The sequence below is a fragment of the Phyllopteryx taeniolatus genome, chromosome 23, assembly GCF_024500385.1.
Source record: "Phyllopteryx taeniolatus isolate TA_2022b chromosome 23, UOR_Ptae_1.2, whole genome shotgun sequence".
In the NCBI taxonomy this organism is placed as follows: Eukaryota; Metazoa; Chordata; class Actinopteri; order Syngnathiformes; family Syngnathidae; genus Phyllopteryx; species Phyllopteryx taeniolatus.
Genome location: NC_084524.1, coordinates 7,470,986 through 7,490,728, shown reverse-complemented (window position 1 = coordinate 7,490,728; position 19,743 = coordinate 7,470,986). Strand labels below are relative to the sequence as shown.

Here is a 19,743-nt window from a genome sequence, read left to right as displayed (position 1 = left end):
TTTGTTTTTTTTACACGTCATCATCCATAGAAGTTGAAAAAAGTAAAGCTATTTGTGACAAAGTAAGGAAGAGAAATCACAGGTTTCAAATTTAAAGAGTGAACGTAAATTGTTGACAGTCAAAGAAAAAAGTTTAGACACCTAAAAATGTACTAAGGTACAGTAAAGAAGAATGTGTACAGTAATAAAACTGAGATAGATGAACCGCGATATAGCGGAGGGTTTACCGTACTTGGTTACTTCCCACCATTGAAGACTGATTTGACTTGGCATGAACAAATGTTTACTCAACTAGCCTACAAGACACAAAAAGGGCAAATATCTTGCTCGCAATTTTCCAAACAAGTCGTGTAGGTTGTGTAAAACTGTTACACTATGATCATGCAACAATAGCCACAAGCCTTTCAGATCTTCTGAAATTTGGCCTACAACCCTCAATCCACATCATCATGAGGGGATGCCATCAGACTACACCTTATTGGATATTATAAAAAAATGATATGTAACGTCAGACAGTGCTCATCAGAAAAACCCGGGAATAATATTAAAATTAGAATGTATTTCATAAAACAAGTGAGAGAGAAGTGAACCCACCTGCTCTGTGTAGCACAATTCGAGGCTGCAGATTGAACACAGCGTCCAGTAGTTGACGTGGCTCCTTCTCCTCTTTTGGGCCACAAAGTTCCTCCTCGTACTCTGCTGTCCTCCTTGCACACATTTTCACACGACGATCGCAACACTTTCCGCTCTACGTTGGAGGGATGAGAAAAGCAAGTGCAAATCAGATGTGAAACAATGACATCAAGATTACGATTTGGACACTGTGGGTTCAACACTACGTTAGTTAAAATGGCAAAGCACCAAAGTCAACAAGAGGAAACAGGAGAACGGAATGATGCATTGGAAGAAATATGAGACAGAAAGAAAACAGCATAGGGAGACATAGGGAGAGAAAATTTGTGTTTGAACACTGTCGAGATTCTACAAATGGATTCAAATGGATATGACTCAGGTAGGCGGCACGGTGGCCGACTGGTTAGAGCGTCAGCCTCACAGTTCTGAGGTGCGGGGTTCAATCCCCGTCCCCACCTGTGTGGAGTTTGCATGTTCTCCCCGTGCCTGTGTGGGTTTTCTCCGGGCACTCCGGTTTCCTCCCACATCCCAAAAACATGCATTAATTGGAGACTCTAAATTTCCCGTAGGCATGACTGTGAGTGCGAATGGTTGTTTGTTTCAATGTGCCCTGCGATTGGCTGGCAACCAGTTCAGGGTGTACCCCGCCTCCTGCCCGATGACAGCTGGGATTGGCTCCAGCACGCCCGCGACCCTAGTGAGGAGAAGCGGCTCAGATAATGGATGGATGGATGACTCAGGTAATTAATGTCTCTACGAGAATTACAAACTCCATCTGAACTCAGATTGATCTCGCTTTTACTAATAGGCTAGAAAGGATCTTGAAGCCATACAATATGCTCACAGGATTGACTGATCACAATCTTATAATGGTCACAAGAAAATTTAATAAAAAGCGCTTCAAACCCTTGGCCACCACTGAATCCTATAGGATACCAAAACATGAACAACAACATTTCCAAGATTCTATCCAAGAAGTAAACTGGGATGTATTACTCACTGGCAAAAATTTAGATAAGGATTGTTCTAAATTTGCCAACAAAATACAAGAAAATATTATACAATTTACACGGATAATTAAACTAAAAGCTAGAAAGAATGGCCTTGCTTGGTTAAACACATTTATTCTGAAACTGATGAAAGAACGCGATCATTCCTTGAAGTTGTCGGTCAAATCAGGATACAATAGACACCACTTTATTCCACTGAGAAAGTGGGTAGTGAAAGAAATAAGAAAATCTAAAGCTGACTTTTTCATTACTGCTTTGAATAGTGCGAAGGGAAATTCAAAAATAACCTGGATGGGTGATACACAAAATAACAAAACAAAACTAATGCAAATTCAATTAAATGGAAACATCCTGACGGAACCTCAAGTGATGGCTGATGCTTTTAACAACTACTTCATTGAATCTGTGTCAGAAATCTCTTCTAAGTTTGCAGTTAAACAAAGGAAGGAATACCCTGCATTGTCTGCAACGCATTTCTTTACTATTACAAATATTACTGAGACCAAAGTTAGCGATTTAATTCATTCACTCAAACCATCTAAGGCAAAGGATGTTTTTGGAATGGACACGAACATGCTCAAAGATCGAGGTTCAACTCTTGCTCCTCCTAATGCCTCAATCATTAATCTTTCAATTTCATCTGGTCACTTTCCAAAGGCCTGGGAATCTGCTATTGTTACCTCTGTCTTTAAATCCGGTGACTCAACTTCTCTGAATAACTACCGACCTATAAGCATTCTTCCGGCCATTTCCAAAGTTGCAGAAAAATGGGTGTCAGAGCAGATTGTCCATTATTTAATCAGCAGCTCCCCCTCTCGCCACGCCATGCAGTTTGGTTTCAGATCCAAGCATTCCACTGAAATGGCTACATGCCTCTTCATTGAGAAAATAAAATCTTCTCTCGACAAGTTGAAGGTGGAGTTGAAGGGGCGGTGTTCTTGGACCTCAGGAAAGCTTTCGATACAGTAAATCACTCTGTTCTTCTTACCAAGCTCTCAAAATTGAACTTCTCGCGCAAAGCTGTGAGCTGGATTGAATCATATCTGCATGACCGAACACAATCTGTATCAGTTAACAACTGCAGATCAGAGTCTCTTTGGCTAACCTCTGGAGTCCCTCAGGGATCAATATGAGGCCCCCTTTTATTTAGTCTTTATATCAACGATTTGCCCACTGTTTGTTCTGAAGCAGAGTGCGTAATGTATGCAGACAACACGGTTTTCTTTGTTCATGGTCGCTCCAAAGATACTGTTGCTGCTAAACTCACTCATACAATCTCCTGTGTCACAACTTGGTTGCAGAAGTGCTGTCTACAGTTTCTAAAACTGTAGGCATGTATTTCACGAAAACAAATAGAGTATCACCTGACCCCGACATACTTGTTAATGGAGAAAAAATGCAAATTGTCAGCCAATACAAATATCTTGGGTTAATAATAGATTCACAGCTTTCCTTTAAAGCCCATATTGACAAATTGCGTAAAAACATCAAATTAAACCTCGCAAATTTTCGTGCAATTCGAAATGAAATGTCAACTGAAGCCGCAAAAATGTAATTGCATTCAATGATTCTTAGTCACTTCAACTATTGCATAACCAGTTGGTGCCAGGCTGGTCAGAATGTTTTGTGTACAAACAAGTAATTAAAGTGATGGATAAAAAAACCAAGGCACTATCATCACTGTGCAATTTTTTTAAATACAGTCTTTTAAACTGGGACAGTCTTTTAAACTGGGACTGCCAACACTAAAAGACAAGTATGTTATGATGTTTTTTTTGTTATGATCAAATGATTTGTGGTTTTATTCTCTCTTAATAGTATAGTAAGTCTTTGATTATGTATCCTGTATTATATTGTCTTTTAGATGTATTTTACTGCTTTTTTACATCATGGCAAGGGGACTACAGATGAAAATTAGCCTTTTGGCTAATTCTGGCTTTTTTAACCATGAGTATTTCATGTGTTTTATGAAATTGCATTGTCCCCTTTCAAATAAACTGATTAATAATAATAGTAGTAGTACAACCCCAATTCCAATGAAGTTGGGAAGTTGTGTTCAACAAAGAAAAACAGAATACAATGATTTGCAAATCATGTTCAACCTATATTTAATTGAATACACTACAAAGACAAGATATTTAATGTTCAAACTGATAAATGTTATTGTTTTTAGAAAAAAATCATGAACTTGGAATTTTATGGCTGCAACACGTTCCACTAATTGTTGAAGCTTTGGAGGTTGAATTCTTTCCCATTCTTGGTTGATGTACAGCTTCAGCTGTTCAACAGTCCCGGGTCTCTGTTGTCGTATATTACGCTTCATAATGCGCCACACATTTTCAATGGGAGACAGGACTGCAAGCAGGCCAGTCTAGTACCCGCACTCTTTTACTACGAAGCCACACTGTTGTAACACGTTTGGAATTGTCTTGCTGAATTAATCAGGGGCCTCCATGAAAAAGACATTGCTTGGATGGCAGCATGTGTTTCTCCAAAACCTGTATGAACCTTTCAGCATTAATGGTACCTTCACAGATGTGTAAGTTTCCCATGCCATTGGCACTAACACAGCCCCATACCATCACAGATGTTGGCTTTGCGTCCATAACTGTCCGGATGGTTCTTTTTGATGCAGTGCCGCCTGAGGGGTCGAAGGTCACGAGCATTCAATGTTGGTTTTCGGCCTTGCCGCTTTCATGCAGTGATTTCTCCAGATTCTCTGAACCTTTTGATGATATAATGGACCGTAGATGATGAAATCCTTAAATTCCTTGCAATTGTACGTTGAGGAACATTGTCCTGAAACTGTTCGACTATTTTTTCACACACTTGTTCACAAAGAGGTGAGGCTCGCCCCATCTTTGCTTGTGAACGACTGAGCAATTCAGGGAAGCTCCTTTTCTACCCAATCATGGCACCCACCTGTTCCCAATTAGCCTGTTCACCTGTGGGATGTTCCAAACAGGTGTTTGATGAGCATTCCTCAACTTTCTCAGTCTTTTTTGCCACCTGTCCCAGCTTTTTTGGAACGTGTAGCAGTTAATGATTATTTGCTAAAAACAATAAAGTTTATCAGTTTGAACATTAAATAGCTTGTCCAACTTCATTGGAATTGGGGCTGTAGTTGGAACCGTAGTGATGGTGGTGACAGAAGTCCGAGTGGTAATTGGTGATCTCGTATCAGTGGTGGTGTCGTGATTGTGAAACATGTTGGAAGGGTTGCTGTTTTCAAACATCGCCCGTTGTAATGCTTCCTTGAGGCAAGACAATATAGCCACTTCCTGCCACATATAACATGAGTTACGTCGCTTTATGTCCGAAAGTGCCGTCCGATCTTCGCCAAAATTTATGAGTACATTCCTATTTACGTTCACATACACTTCTGAAAATATTAGGGCTTTTGGTATCAAATAGTTTAGTGTTCGAGTATCCTACTAAAATTGTAATGAAATATTCGGGTATTCAGATAAAAAGATCAAATATGAACACACAAGAAAAAATAAGCAATTTCACATAAAAATGAACAACCACTTATTTTTCTTTTTTCGAAAATCTACTTTTATTTCTTGAATTCACATTGGGCAGAAAACTATAAAAATAAATGAAAGTAATTTCAGTTTAAACTTCGCTTTTCTTCTTGAGCATTTCTTTTAATTCTGAACAAAAAAAAACATCAGGCAATCATGGCTGTACATTTATGAGCTTAGATCAGAACTAATATGAAGATGAAAATGAAGACCCCTCGATAGGAGACACAAGTACTGTATTACCATATTCCATTTTTTGACAAACTTTGCACTCGCAATCTTTTTTTTTTTTTCACCGACAGCACTTGACTCAAAATCTCGCCACTTGCAGATACGACACTGACCATTTGCGCTCAATGGCGCACCAGATGTTGTTGCTTGGTGCTCTTTTTTTCATGACCCCCCGACCTCAGTGGATGAACTTATTTGTTTGTCGACATAAGTCACACTCTTATTTTCTGTACAAATAAAGGACTACAACTTTTTGGTTAATGATCTAAGAACTGTTTCTTCTCTTTTTAGATCTTTTTACATGTGCTTAACATTTTATTATGAGTCTTAATCTGGGCCAGTTCAGCTGGTAAATAGCCTGTACATACATACCTGTAGAAATAGACATTCATTTAGACACATTGTATATGATTTCATACCTTGCATTCTGTATATATACTTATGTAACAATCGATAGACTTAAATCATAATTCATGATAGTGTTATTTATTTCTCATTGATGGCCATTATCCACAAATGGCGAGAACAGCGGCGAACCTTCCCAGGAGTGGCCGGCCGAGCAAAATGACCCAAAGAGCGCGGCGACGACTCATCTAAGAGGTCACAACAACATCCAAAGAACTGCAGGCCTCACTTGCCTCAGTTCAGGTCAATAATCGTGACTCCACCATGAGTAAGAGACAAATGGCCGACATGGCAGACAAAAAGCACTGCTGAGCAAAAAGAAAATGAAGACTCGTCTCAATTTTGCCAGAAGCCATCTTGATTATCTCCAAGACTTTTGGGAAAATACTATGTGGTCTGACGTGACAATAGTTGAACTTTTTGGAGGGTGTGTGTCCCATTACATCTGGCGTGAAATTAATACCGCATTTCAGAAAAAGGACCTCATACATCAAGGAAAACATGGTGGTGGTAGTGTGATGGTCTGGGGCTGTTTTGCTGCTTCAGGACCCGAAAGACTTGCTGTGATAAATGGAACCAATAATTCTGCTGTCTACCAAAAAAAATGTTTGTGAGCTCAAGCTGGAACGATTGGATACAGAAAGTAGTTCGGAAGTAAACAAGTGATAGTAGGAAGAGTCCAAACCTGCTCTTTGTAACACAACACGAAGCTGCATGCGAACAGCGTCCACAAGTTGACGTTGTGGCTCGTCCTCCTCTTTCGTTCCAGAAAGTTCCTTCTCGTACTTTGCTGTCGTTCTTGCACAGATTTTGCACACGATCATCACAGGCGATCTCGAATTTGCGATGCGTTGCTGACAAACGCGTCTCTTTGTTAGCGGCTAGCGAGCTAAGCTAAGCTAACTAGGCCGAGAAGCTTCGACGTGCACCACCAAGACGAGTTTATCCGCACACGAAGATTGAAATGATGTTTTACTTCTTGAAAGTAGTGAAGGACGCACTGTGTCGAGGTTTCAATCCGTTCGCAACTAATTCGGGAAGAATTAATTAGTGGAGCAAATTCATTTGCTCGAACAAAAATGCACGAAAGTCGATCTGGAGCGGAAGTTGCTAGCAACGAGGGAAGCGCATGCGCATGCGCAGACGCAGGAGGTTGGATTTGATAGTTTGTTGCGATCATTTCAAACTAAGTTTATGTATCAAATATACTGGATAAAACCGAGATAAAGAACATGCAGGTGGAATAAAGACGAAACTCGACCAATTCCAGTTGACTGGGAGGCCAGCCTCCACTCGTAAAGAAGTCAAGCCAGCCGCCGCTCATTTTGTTCATACGAGGCATTACGGTAATAAACCGCCAACGAGCGGCGAAAGCCACCTTCAAAATAAAAGCCTGCCAATAATAGGGACGTCAATGCTTCAGATTTAAAATAATTACGTATATAGATAAGCGCTCTGTTACAACGCAACCAGGAATGCAACCAGTAAGGTTAATTCGAATCATGAGATGCATTAAAAACAATTATTTGGTATCTGCATACATGACTGCAAGGATATATTTTTTCAAAAAAATTATAAAAAAATAAATGTTAAATGGGCTGCATTTAGCGCTTTATCTACACCATCACAGTGCCCAAAACACTTTACAAAGCCTCACATTCTCCCACTCACACATTCATACACCAATGGGCAACTGCTGCCCTGCAAGGCCAAATTTGGGTTCAGTGTCTTGCCCAAGGACCCTTTGAGATGAGGAAAATAATCCCAATGGTATCGCAAGACGAGTCCAGTTCTGGGGGACACAGTTCCCCAACAAAAGAAGTCCCACCCAAATCTGATGTGGCATTTCAAAAGAAAGTCCCCTCAACTGCATATTTCACTGTCATTACCCCTGATTTAAAAAAATTAATAAAAAATCTTGAAAAAATCAGTATCGCACCACCAGATGCCCCCCCCCCCCTCCAAAAAAAAACAAAAACATAAATAGGTTACTTTGCAAATGCCGAGCCATACCATCATTGAAACTTGCACTTTATTAATGTTCAAGTTTTCACTTCACATTTTATTGTTGTTCTTGACCCGGCTATTTTTTATTTATTATTATTTCAAATGAATCTTACCTCATGTGGCTCCCCAAATAACCTCGGGGGCTTTTCCACCAACCAGCCCAGGAACTTTGAGTTCCCGGTAGCAAAAGGTTCCTGTGGCCCATGTGGTTTGTGTTTCCATCGCACTTATTAGTTCAGGGGAGCTGAAGCAAATGAGGCTGATGTTGATCATCACTGACACATACTGGATCAATACAAAAATGCTGGTCTTTCAAGTTAGTCTTATTTTATATCTTCGTCTAAGTTTTAAATGTTTTTGATACCTTTAAAACCTAACCCTTTATTTATCCAGGTGAGGCAACTGAGAACTGATCCTCATTTGCAATGCCAACCTGGCTGCAGAGTCTTTGAGGCAGGCTGTTTTATTTCATATAGGTACCGCCGAATAAATTAGCATAGATTTATTCTAATTTATTCAGATGATAGAATATTAATTTTCCGTACACAAATAGGCATAGGGAGAACATGCAAACTCCACACAGGCGAGGCCGGATTTGAATTTTCTGAGTTTTCATGTGAAAAGAATTGCCCAGGTCCCCTCGAACCCGAACCCGAGGATTCAGATATTGATGTTTGGAGAATTGGTATCTATAATTATCTCAATAAAAGTGCAATGAACATTGTTACGATGTGGGAAACAGTTAATTTTGTAACGATCTTTGTATATATGGACAAACAAATGTTATGTTTACTTGACAAATTCTGACGTAGTCATAGTTGATCCAAACTTCAGTTTGTACCAGTCATACTTCTGAAGTCCTTTGCCCCAGACTCAAATGATCCAGCTGGGTGATAGGCTGACACATCCCAATGAGCTCATCTGCATCCATCCATCCATCCATTTTCTGAGCCGCTTCTCCTCACTCAGGTCGCGGGCGTGCTGGAGCCTATCCCAGCTATCATCGGGCAGGAGGCGGGGTACACCCTGAACTGGTTGCCAGCCAATCGCAGGGCACATACAAACAAACAACCATTCGCACTCACATTCACACCAAGGGGCAATTTAGAGACTTCAATTAATCTAGCATGTAAGTATATCCCATGAAACCACACGGAGAAAACCCACGCAGGCACGGGGAGAACATGCAAACTCCACACAGGCGGGGCCGGGGATTGAACCCGGGTCCTCAGAACTGTGAGGCTGACGCTCTAACCAGTCGTCCACCGTGCCGCCCACATTTGAACCATGGTACAAAATTTCCATCACATACTGTACTTCAGCAAAACGCTAACGCCGACACTTTACTAAGAGACAAAGACCAAAGTAGGGAAAAAAAACATCGAGGAGGCAGACTGGAAAGTGTCTCACCCTGGATAGATGGGAACTTGGACATCACAAGGTACAGAGGTAGGTAACCACTACGTCACACATTGTGACTATGAGTGCCTAGTAAAAAATATAATTAGAACATTTGAGCATTCCATGTTTTGTGTTCAACTACAAAAAGATTTTAAATTATTTTTATGTCGAAAAAGATATCAGTGTCATGGTCTGTCCCTGCAGTTCCTTTTTTGGAACTCGGGTGGCGCTTTTTGCCTCGCCTTTCCTTCCCTCTCTCTCTCCCCTGCAATCAGCACCTCATCCGCCCACCTGTTCCCAATCAGCACTCTACACTGCCTGCATTTAAGCCTGCCAGATCCAGGAAGCCAGCACCAGAGTATTGACGTTCATCCGTTGTACACAGGCCAACTTTCATGACTCCTCCTCATAAGTTACTCAACTACCTGCAATCGTACTTCCCCCCTTGTGTTCTTCTCCGTCTCCAATGCTCCTTCCGTGTCTCCAGCCATGCCGCCAAGTTCTTCCACCTGCCCATGGTTCCACTTCCTACACCTTCCCTGTTCCAACGGACCACCATCGCCCCTCGGATGTCCTAGCCGCTGAGCGATTAATTAATAAACCATTCTCATCTACTTCCTCCGCTTCCGTCTCCTTTTGGGTCCAGTCCAACATCATACGATTACCAACCGTGACAATCAGAAGTCGCAGGTAAACCTACTATTCATCAAACCTGAAACCATGTCATGTGCACTTTGTTCAAATAAAGTGGAAAAGCATTTGTCATGATTATTTGCCATAATGTTTTTTGGTTTGTTCATAATATCCATAGTTATTTTTATCTGATACCTTTACTACAAAATTTGGACATTTCACCAGTTTGCAGGAATTGATTGGCTCCATTCTGATTCACTTCCCAATTCACGACGTCATGACTGGGGGAGACGTTGGCTTCCACATGTGGAGATTTTGTAAGAGTCGTAAATATTTTTCGGCCCCGACCCATATCGGTCCCTATATTCTGAACAAATCCACTCTTAAAACATCTCAGATTTAAAGCAAAGCAAATGTATTTATATAGTGCATTTCATACACAAGGTAACTAAATGTTCTTTACATGATGATAAGCATTTCAAAACAAAGAAAAAAAACATCTTATAAACATTTAAAACAAAGAGGAAAAAAATAAAGTACAATTAAAACAGTGTACATTCTATTGTTTCCTCTTGACATAATCTCATAGGATAATCTTTTAAAACATAATCCAGTCTGGCGTTTGAGGTCCTCGGTCGGGACAGGGCAAAACTGGGACAAAAAACAACCTGATTGAGCCTGACGTGATCTTTTCTTCACCTCAAGTATTGTCTTCAGTTCCCAAAATCTCTCTTCATTGAAATGATCTCTGGCTAAATGGAGGACACCTATAAAAACTAAATTTAGATGGTGCTTCCCCACCATCGCAAACGTCCGGCTGTTCTGCCCACACGGTTCGTTTGAACTGCCCCGTTATTACCCACAGCGCCCCGACAGGCCTGTCGTAGTCCAAATTGTGAAAGGCGACATTGAAAAATAGAGGCGGACAGCGATAAGTGAACCGCGATATAGCGGGGGTTTACTGTACTCGGTTACTTCCCACCATTGCAATCACATTTTCAGACTGAAGACTGATTTCAATTGGCATGAACAAATGTTTACTCAACCAGCCGACAAGACACAAAAATTCTCCTTCTCCTTTTTTGGTTCACAAAGTTCCTCCTCGTACTCTGCTGTCCTTCTTGCACACAATTTCATACGACGATCACAACATATTATAATGTGTTATGTATTATTATGTTATTTATAACACAACAAATAATATGATGTAGGATGTTTTATTTATTTATTAACATTAGGGGTTCCCATTATGTTGGATAGTGTCATGGAAAGACCTGACTGCGTTGACAGTGTTGCATGAGTTAGCGTAACGCAGACATTAAAGGTTAATGTAAAAAATACAGCATTTTGTATTAGGTTTAAAACTTCACTTCCAGAACAATTTGTCCCAATTTGTTTGAATTTCTACATTTTAAAAATGTTGTCAAGAACATTACGAGGGTCAGTTATTGAAGTCTAATATGTAATGGGATCCAAATGACATTTTCACTCTCCCACGTAAATTTCAAACGGCAGCACTAAAAAAAGGGCTTCATTCCTGCCATGACCAATTTTATACGACGATCACAACATATTATTACGTGTTATGTATTATTATGTTATTTATAACACAACAAATAATATGATATAGGTTTTTTTATTTATTTATTAACATTAGGGGTGGAAAGACCTGACCGCGTTGACAGTGTTGCATGAGTTAGCGTAACGCAGACATTTAAGGTGAACGTAAAAAATAAAGCATTTTGAATTAGGTTTAATACCACATGCAAAACTGCACACAAGATAGCGTAGAATCTTCTGATCCATAGTCAGACGCGTTATCCATTGCGCCACTAGCCCCACGAAGTTTTGGGCCCTCTGCAAGCCACTGTGGAGGATTTTCACTGTCCCACGTAAACTTCAAACGGCAGCACTAAAAAAATAAATTGCAGGGCTTCATTCCTTCCATGACCCAGATTTGAACTGGGGTTGCTGCGGCCACTAACCACTATACGATCACGGTTTGGGTTGCTGGAACCTGGCACGAAAGTTGTCTGTCTAAAACTGTTGGCTGCAGCAAGGCTGAGGAAAACCTGCAGGATGCTGAGCGAGGACGACAGTGAATTAATGTGAAGGGCATGATAGGTATTAAACTGTCAATCAAGTGAATCATCTCAACATTTTACTGTATTGATAAGAATATTAATCAACATTAAATACAGGTTACCATTTCAACCGCTTTTATGCTCACATCTTGTGTGGTGATGAAATGCGACACTCATGTCACTCTCCACTTTATCATATTTTTTATTTTACAAAATAATCATTGAAGCCATAATTTATTCTCAATTAGACAGAATCATGATTATGTTTGCAATTTAACATTATGCAGAATCATTTGGATCCCATTACATAATAGACTTCAATAACTGACCCTCGTAATGTTCTTGACAATATTTTTAAAATGTAGAAATTCAAATAAATTGGGACAAATTGTTCTGGAAGTGAACTTTTATAAGTTGGCAGCTTCCGACACCCGATTGGTTTGTATGCGATCCATCCAGGGACTACGAATTTAGATGGCGAGGCCCCTGGTTAACACAACCGAAGAACACATTTTGTTCCTCCTGCCTTGAAACAAAGCCCCGAATACTAACCAATGAGCGGTGACCGTGATTTCATCCTTTTTGCTGTTTACACTGTATGCGTAATACAATTGCCTCCCCAGTACGGCAGCCTTACACACGGCATCTCTACCGGTCGGGTTATTGCTGCTTCCTGTTCCATTCTCTTCCTTCTCCCCCAATAAGAGCACCACATCTTCCTCCTCCTCCTTGTTCTCCAAGACCAGCACCACCTCTTCACTGCCACCATGGGGTCACCCAGTCCCTCAATAACCCCTCTGCTCGTGACCTCAACCCCTGATGCTGCTGCTAATCACAACAAAACAATAATAATCACAGCAAGAGTTATGTTCTTAATACACAAAGACATTCCATGTAAGAAAATGCCATAAATTACACACCTACACACACCCACTTTGAGGGTTTACGCTTTCTTATATCAAAGTAAACCCGCTCATTTGTTCACATATCAAATAATATGTAAGTATCCTTTAATTGCTTAAAGTGTAATTCACAAAGTCAGGTCACAGAGACAACAAGAATCAACGATGCTTGCAATACATCCATCCATCCATCCATCCAAAGAGCTGTCAATCTTTGCACATTTTGGTTCACATCAGTTGTGTGGGCAGGGGGGGCGGATTAACAATTGTTGACTACACCAGAAGTCCCTGGTGGTCTAGTGGTTAGGATTCGGAGCGCTCACCGCCGTGGCCGGGGTTCGATTCCGGGTCAGGGAAGATTAATCCTAAAACCTGTTTGGTCTTGTGTTGCTCAACATTAACTATGACTTTCTTCGACCTGGGTTTGATCCTATCTTAATGCACCCCGATGGGTGTGCAAACTGTAGGCTGCTCCGACAGGATAAATGCAGAGGGTTGTGTCACAAAGGCCATCTGGCTTAAAACTTTGCCAAACAAATGTGAATGTTTATCCAAAGAATTCCGTACTGGATCGGCCGTGTCCCGGGTTAGCAACGTCCAAAATTCAGCTACTGTGGGTCGAAGATGGTTTAAATTATATTACAATGGTGTAGGTAGAAAGAGAAATGGAGTTGGGGTAATTTTAAAGGAAGAGTTAGCTGAGGATGTCTTGGAGGTGAAAAGAATATCAGATTGAATGATGAGGCTGAAATTTGAAATTGAGGGTGTTATGTATAATGTGATTAGTGGCTATGCCCCACAGGTAGGATGTGACCTAGAGGTGAAAGATAAATTCTGGATGGAGCTAGACGAAGTAGTTCTGAGCATCCCAGACAGAGAGAGTCGTGATTGGTGCAGATTGTAATGGACATGTTGGTGAGGGAAACAGGGGTGATGAAGAAGTAATGGGTAAGTACGGCATCCAGGAAAGGAACTTGGAGGGACAGATGGTGGTAGACTTTGCAAAAAGGATGGAAATGGCTGTCGTTATCTCGTGGGCTAGCGAATGTAATAAACAGTAAATTTTCCCTGAAGTGTCGCCGTTGTCTGAGCCTGCGCATGTTGCACTGGGTGTGGCCTTGGTGAGTTGGACGACTCCGACACTGGTGCCTCGATCCATGCGCCACGCGTGGGTGCACACGGCAGAGACAAGGTAGCCCAAATAACACTAAGCACATTAAACTTCAGGGAAGATGTATTTTGGGGATTTTAGGCTTGTCAACTGCACATTGTAGTGGTAGAAATGGGCCTTTATTATTACTAAGTAACTCACAATCATGGCGGATAGCCACTGATAGAATGACAGCGCCTGGTACTTACAAAGTGAGGGAGGACCAACTTATAGTTTGCAAGAAAGTCCAAGAGGGCTTCGTTTTAGCCACAGGAAGAAAAAAAAACAGAACTGAAAAGGGGAATGAGTTTAAAGGACCGACTGTATGGGGGTTGAGAGGGTCCATAATTCACTTACAAGTTTTCTTTTTGTATTTTTTGCTCAAGAAAATGAAACTATCTGTCATTTTCAGTAACAATCAGTCTGAAATGCCCCACACTTTTGGCATTTCATCCCCCCCACCCGCATTTATCTTCTCTGACATTCTGACAGGGTGTGCTCGGAAATTCACTCCGGACGCGCTCTCTGCACCCCGGAAACTTCGGGAACTCACTCTGTTGGAGTGTGCCGTTCGATACAAGCAGAATGGACACATCCAATATGGCGGATGTACTGACGCATCCCTGCCAATAGCCAACACGTTCATGAGTAAAGTTATCAAAAATGAAGCACGCTCTGTCTCTGTGAGTACCGCAATCCTCGGACTAAGTGTTCGAACGCACCCAGAAACCGAGGCGAGATCGGATTGGTCCGAGACTGCGTGACGTCACGGCAGGAAGCAGCTTTGGCCACAAAACAAGCGGAAAAAAGCTTCCGCGCTTTCTTTCGTCCGGACGGTACGAACGCTGAACCTTCACCAACCTTATTGTTTGATTCTGTGGTTTCGAATACATTGTTCAACTGTTCATTCGGCCTAATCATTGAAGAATCACCTCGACCAGAAGAATAGAACCAGTTACTAATAGAGGATTGAACGGCCGTTGAAGCTTCTCGGCCTAGTTAGCTTAGCTTAGCTCGCTAGCCGCTAACAAAGAGACGCGTTTGTCAGCAACGCATCGCAAATTCGAGATCGCCTGTGATGATCGTGTGCAAAATCTGTGCAAGAACGACAGCAAAGTACGAGAAGGAACTTTCTGGAAAGAAAGAGGAGGACGAGCCACGACGTCAACTTGTGGACGTTGTTCGCATGCAGCCTCGTGTTGTGTTACACACAGCAGGTTTGGACTTGTTTAGTTCCTAACTACCTTCTTGTGTTAACAAATATTCCTGCCCTCACATTTAAATGGAATCTTCATATCTATGTCATAGTGACGGCCAAATGAAGCCTCATAAAGCGTTGACGATTTCGTCCAATTGGTTCTTTAAAAAGGTTCATTTATTGAGGTTTCACGAGTATACAAACCATCCATTCATTTTCTCCAGCGCTTATCCATATTAGGGTCGCGGGTGTGCTGGAGCCTAACCCAGCTGATTTGTGGCAAGAGGCGGGGTACACCCTGGACTGGTCGCCAGCCAATCGCAGGGCACATATCGACAAACACCCATTCGTTTTCTCATGTCTCATATTTTGATTGTTAATGTTTTTTAATACATACATGCCATTTACAACAAGGTGTAAACCATAAATTGTCCAAAAAATTGTTTTATTGAGGACTTACTCTGAACGTGGAGCTACAATTTGGAATACCACCGGGATGAGCATTTAGACTAACACTAGACCAGAAAAAAACACTTCCGGCGCTTCTGCTGTTCAGAAGTAACGGTACTTTTACTTCGTTACAATGTTCTAAATGTTGCTCGCAACTTTTATTTATCAATGATTGCTTACTTATCAGCTATTTCGTGCACGAGACTACGGCTTTGACTTCTGCATTGGGCGCTGTTTGCTCCTGTCCAATTTAAGCGCGAGTGACGTTTAAGTCTAGTTCACCAATCAAACAACACCAGAAAGTCACAAGACCTCACACAACGCCTTCTATTGGGCTTCCCGGGTATTAACACGAGATAAGCCAGCCCGGCTGATCGTCGTGCCTACGTGGCCACCATGTTGGGAATGTTGTCGTTACCATGAAGGCTCCGGCGTGCTACTCGTGTTTATATTTACACGAACAAAAACAACAGCTTTCATGTATTGTAGTATTTGTCTGGGACTGTCTGCATAAACGTGGATATTTCAGCCCACTTCTAACTTGAGAAAACACTATGCAGTAAATTGCAGATGTTTTTGTTGTAGTTTTGGCTGTGCATACACACACATGCACACACAGCGATATCAGAATTTGCACCTTACCCCCTCCGCCCCACATAATCAACAAACATCCTGCTTTCACGGTGTCACGTATCCCTTTAGGGCGGACGGGCGGACTGTCATGATCTGTGCCCTGCAGTTCCTTTTTGGAACCTGGGTGGCGCTTTGTGCTTCCCTTTTCCCTCTCTAACTCTCCAGCAATCATTGCCTCCTCGCCCGCGCACCTGTTCTCAATCAGCACTAATCATAAACAACCACTACACGACTGAAACTGTTGCTCTCGTGCTATCCGTTAGCAGGACCAACAAACCGGCTCGCTGGCATTGCCATGCATTCAGGTGCATTGACGTGTGCTGGACACTCAGTGAATGTAGGTCAAAAGGCTCCTCATTAGTATAGTGGACAGTATCTCCGCCTGTCACGTGGAAGACCGGGGTTTGATTCCCTGACGGGGCGTTAACTTCAACCTTGTCTTTAGCTTTTCGTGGGTCTCTTCTTTGTTGGAAAACAAAAAAGCCTATCAGCTTCGTTTCCAAACAGGGACCTTACGCCTGTTTGGTGAACATAACCACATCACGACTGAAACTGTAGCTAACGTGCTTTCCTTTAGCAGGACCAGCAAACCGCCTCGCTAACTGGCATTGTTGATGCGTTCAGGTGAATTGACGTGGTCGACACTCGGTGAATGCAGTACAAGGGACTCCTCATTAGTATCGAGGTTATGCACTTATGTCACATTCCCACTGGAACACGCCCCCTCATTGAGGTGCCACTCGGACTGAGTGGCAAAACATGCCTGTGTTCAACACATTCTTTAGGAGTTCCTTAGGAAATTTAAAAATTTGACCAATCGCTTCTAACTTTAAGTTTCAAAAGGTAAGTAAATAACAAGAAAAAAATATGTTTGCATACTGTTCATTGATGCACCAGAGAGAAGAGAGTACTTGTTTACCCCATTATGTTATTTGTGTGTCTCATTGCTGAAAAGTAAATCTGACAATTATCAAAGTATATTAAACTTAATGAGGAATCGCAGAGCTTTCTGTTGCTAATTAACCGATACGGGATGACGGTGAACTTTGATCTTGACGCGCCTGTTATTCGTTTTTATAAGCATCAGAATTTTGTTTCTTGAAATACGTTTCATCCTGAAGAGTTCATCAACCGTTTTTTACTTTTTAAATAAAGTATTCAGCGAATTATACATAAAACAATAACACGCTTAACCCGGGAATGAAAGAAGTGTGTAAATGAAGTATGCAGTTCTGTACATTAAGGACTGTAAAACTGAAACCGGAAAAGGAAGCAATTTTATTTTAAAATCATTCTCCTGAGTTCCGGGCCTGGCGGCACGGTGGACGACTGGTTAGAGCGTTTGCCTCACAGTTCTGAGGTCTGGGGTTCAATCCCCGACCCCGCCTGTGTGGAGTTTGCATGTTTTCCCCGTGCCTGCGTGGGTTTTCTTCGGGTACTCCGGTTTCCTCCCACATCCCAAAAACATGCATGGTTGGTTAATTGATGACTCTAAATTGCCCGTAGGTGTGAATGTGAGTGCGAATGGTTGTGTGTTTGTATGTGCCCTGCGATTGGCTGGGCACCAGTTCAGGGTGTACCCCGCCTCCTGCCCGATGATAGCTGGGATGGGCTCCAGCACTCCCGTGACCCTTGTGAGGATATGCGGCTCAGAAAATGGATGGATGGATGGAGTTCCGGGCCTGACGGTGGAGGTTGAGGTCTGCAGGATGGTAGATGATCATCGTTACTCTGTTCCTTTTGTCCTTCTCTGTTTTTTGTTTTAGGTTTTTCAGGTTATTCATGACGCCATGATTTATGGTCCAAATCGTCAAAAGCAGTTTTTTTTCCATCCGGTTACTTGGCTGGCAGCGCCCCTTGGTGCATGGTGGAGCGGTCTGGACAACATGACGCAGCAGTTTCCGTAGTGTAGTGGTTATCATGTTTGCCTCACACGTGAAAGGTCCCTGGTTCGAAACTGGCTGGCTTTGTATTTTTTCATCTGCCATGATAACTATGGGTAGAGATTTGTCTCAAAATGATTTCCACAAATATATCCATGATTTACACACGTTTCTTAAATGTTGTGTGTGCATTTATCATAACTTGACATGATGATGATGAATATTTACATGATATCATTTGTCAATATTAATTTCTGCTTGTCGATTGTTGAAGGTGTGTTTGTGGATCAGCGAGCGAGCGCGTTTATTTTTTATACAAACGTAACGCAGTTTTCAAGATATTCCTACGCACACACACACACTATAAAATAGATGATTGAGAGCAAGCCACTTATTATTTAAACACTGTAATAATAAGCTGGTTTTTGTATCGTGCTGACAGATGAGGAAGGTGATTTATTTTAATTTTCCTTACTAATGACGGGACGGCCTGTTTTCCACCTGGTTCAGCCACGGTCGGCTTACTGGGGATTTCGGCAGGGTCGGACCATCGACAGTTGGATTCCCTTAAAAATGACTCGCAGTCAAGTCATCATCCTGATAGGAAACTGCAGCACTGTGGCATCAGAGGATGTCAATATTGACTGGATCAAAGGCTTTTGACAAGTCCAAAACAGGTGGGCTGCCAGGTTTACAGGTGGTGGGTCACTTAGTGGAGGGTCTCTCCTCTTTGTCTCATTTGCATGTTTAGGTTGCTGTATATTTTACCCTGTCTTCCTTTTCATTTTATAGTGTGTGTGACCTGTCGTCCCCCGCTACCTGAATGAATATCCGAAAGTCGATATTCTCTGGCTGGAGCTATCGGCCTTGTCAAAACGGGCATTGTAAATAATTGGCAATAACAATTATTTTTTACTTTTCAAATCAACTGCTTGAAGCAAGCACACTTGGCTTCTTATTTGGAAACTTGGACATGCGGACAGTCGTAGCAGGGATTCAAACCTGTTCTACCTACTGAGCCAAAGCCACCCCAACATAATCTCATAATTGGTATATTTCACTGTCATGAACACGGATTTAAAAAAATCATTAAAAAATCTGTGAGTTAACAATTAAATGAGATAAAAACAACAACTCGATGATCAGCTTTGTTTGTCTGAGGTACTAAAATAACATCCTGTAACACCTATTTTGTGAATCCACTTGTAGAATCTCGACAATGTTCAAACACCAATTTTCTCTCCCTATGTCACAAATGAGGTGTTTTCTTTCTGTGTCATATTTCTTCCAATGCATCATTCCGTTCTCCTGTTTCCTCTTGTTGACTTTGGTGCTTTGCCATTTTAACTAACGTAGTGTTTAACCCACAGTGTCCAAATCGTAATCTTGATGTCATCTGATTTGCACTTGCTTTTCTCATCCCTCCAACGTAGAGCGGAAAGTGTTGCGATCGTCGTGTGAAAATGTGTGCAAGGAGGACAGCAGAGTACGAGGAGAAACTTTGTGGCCCAAAAGAGGAGAAGGAGCCACAACGTCAACTACTGGACGCTGTGTTCAATCTGCAGCCTCGAATTGTGCTACACAGAGCAGGTGGGT

The 19,743-nt window shown here is 41.8% G+C and overlaps 2 protein-coding genes across 22 annotated transcripts in view; one reads left to right on the top strand and one right to left on the bottom strand.

Moving 5' to 3' along the window:
- The window catches only part of LOC133472529 (gastrula zinc finger protein XlCGF57.1-like), a 200,021-nt gene that overhangs the window by 3,668 nt on the left and 176,610 nt on the right, over positions 1 to 19,743 (bottom strand). The window contains exons 1-2 of one of the 4 annotated variants that reach the window (XM_061763473.1): positions 6,492 to 7,193; positions 595 to 748 (exon numbers count right to left, since the gene is read on the bottom strand). The exons of 2 other annotated variants lie outside the window; for them this stretch is intronic. In XM_061763473.1, the coding sequence (XP_061619457.1) occupies positions 595 to 718 (124 nt within the window). In that variant the 5' untranslated portion in view covers positions 719 to 748; positions 6,492 to 7,193. Of the gene's footprint in view, positions 1 to 594; positions 749 to 6,491; positions 7,194 to 19,743 lie in introns of those variants that run through there. One more of the 4 variants, XM_061763471.1, reaches the window with a different exon arrangement.
- The window catches only part of LOC133472567 (zinc finger protein OZF-like), a 284,984-nt gene that overhangs the window by 111,598 nt on the left and 153,643 nt on the right, over positions 1 to 19,743 (top strand). For 6 of the 18 annotated variants that reach the window (XM_061763597.1, XM_061763601.1, XM_061763592.1 and 3 more), the window contains one exon: positions 19,581 to 19,737. The exons of 2 other annotated variants lie outside the window; for them this stretch is intronic. Coding sequence is in view for 1 of the 16 variants with exons in the window: in XM_061763624.1 (XP_061619608.1) it covers positions 14,628 to 14,666; positions 19,581 to 19,737 (196 nt within the window). In the remaining 15 variants the exon portion in view is untranslated. Of the gene's footprint in view, positions 1 to 14,569; positions 14,667 to 14,716; positions 15,201 to 15,425; positions 16,602 to 16,820; positions 18,825 to 19,580; positions 19,738 to 19,743 lie in introns of those variants that run through there. 10 more of the 18 variants (XM_061763595.1, XM_061763594.1, XM_061763596.1 and 7 more) reach the window with 10 other exon arrangements.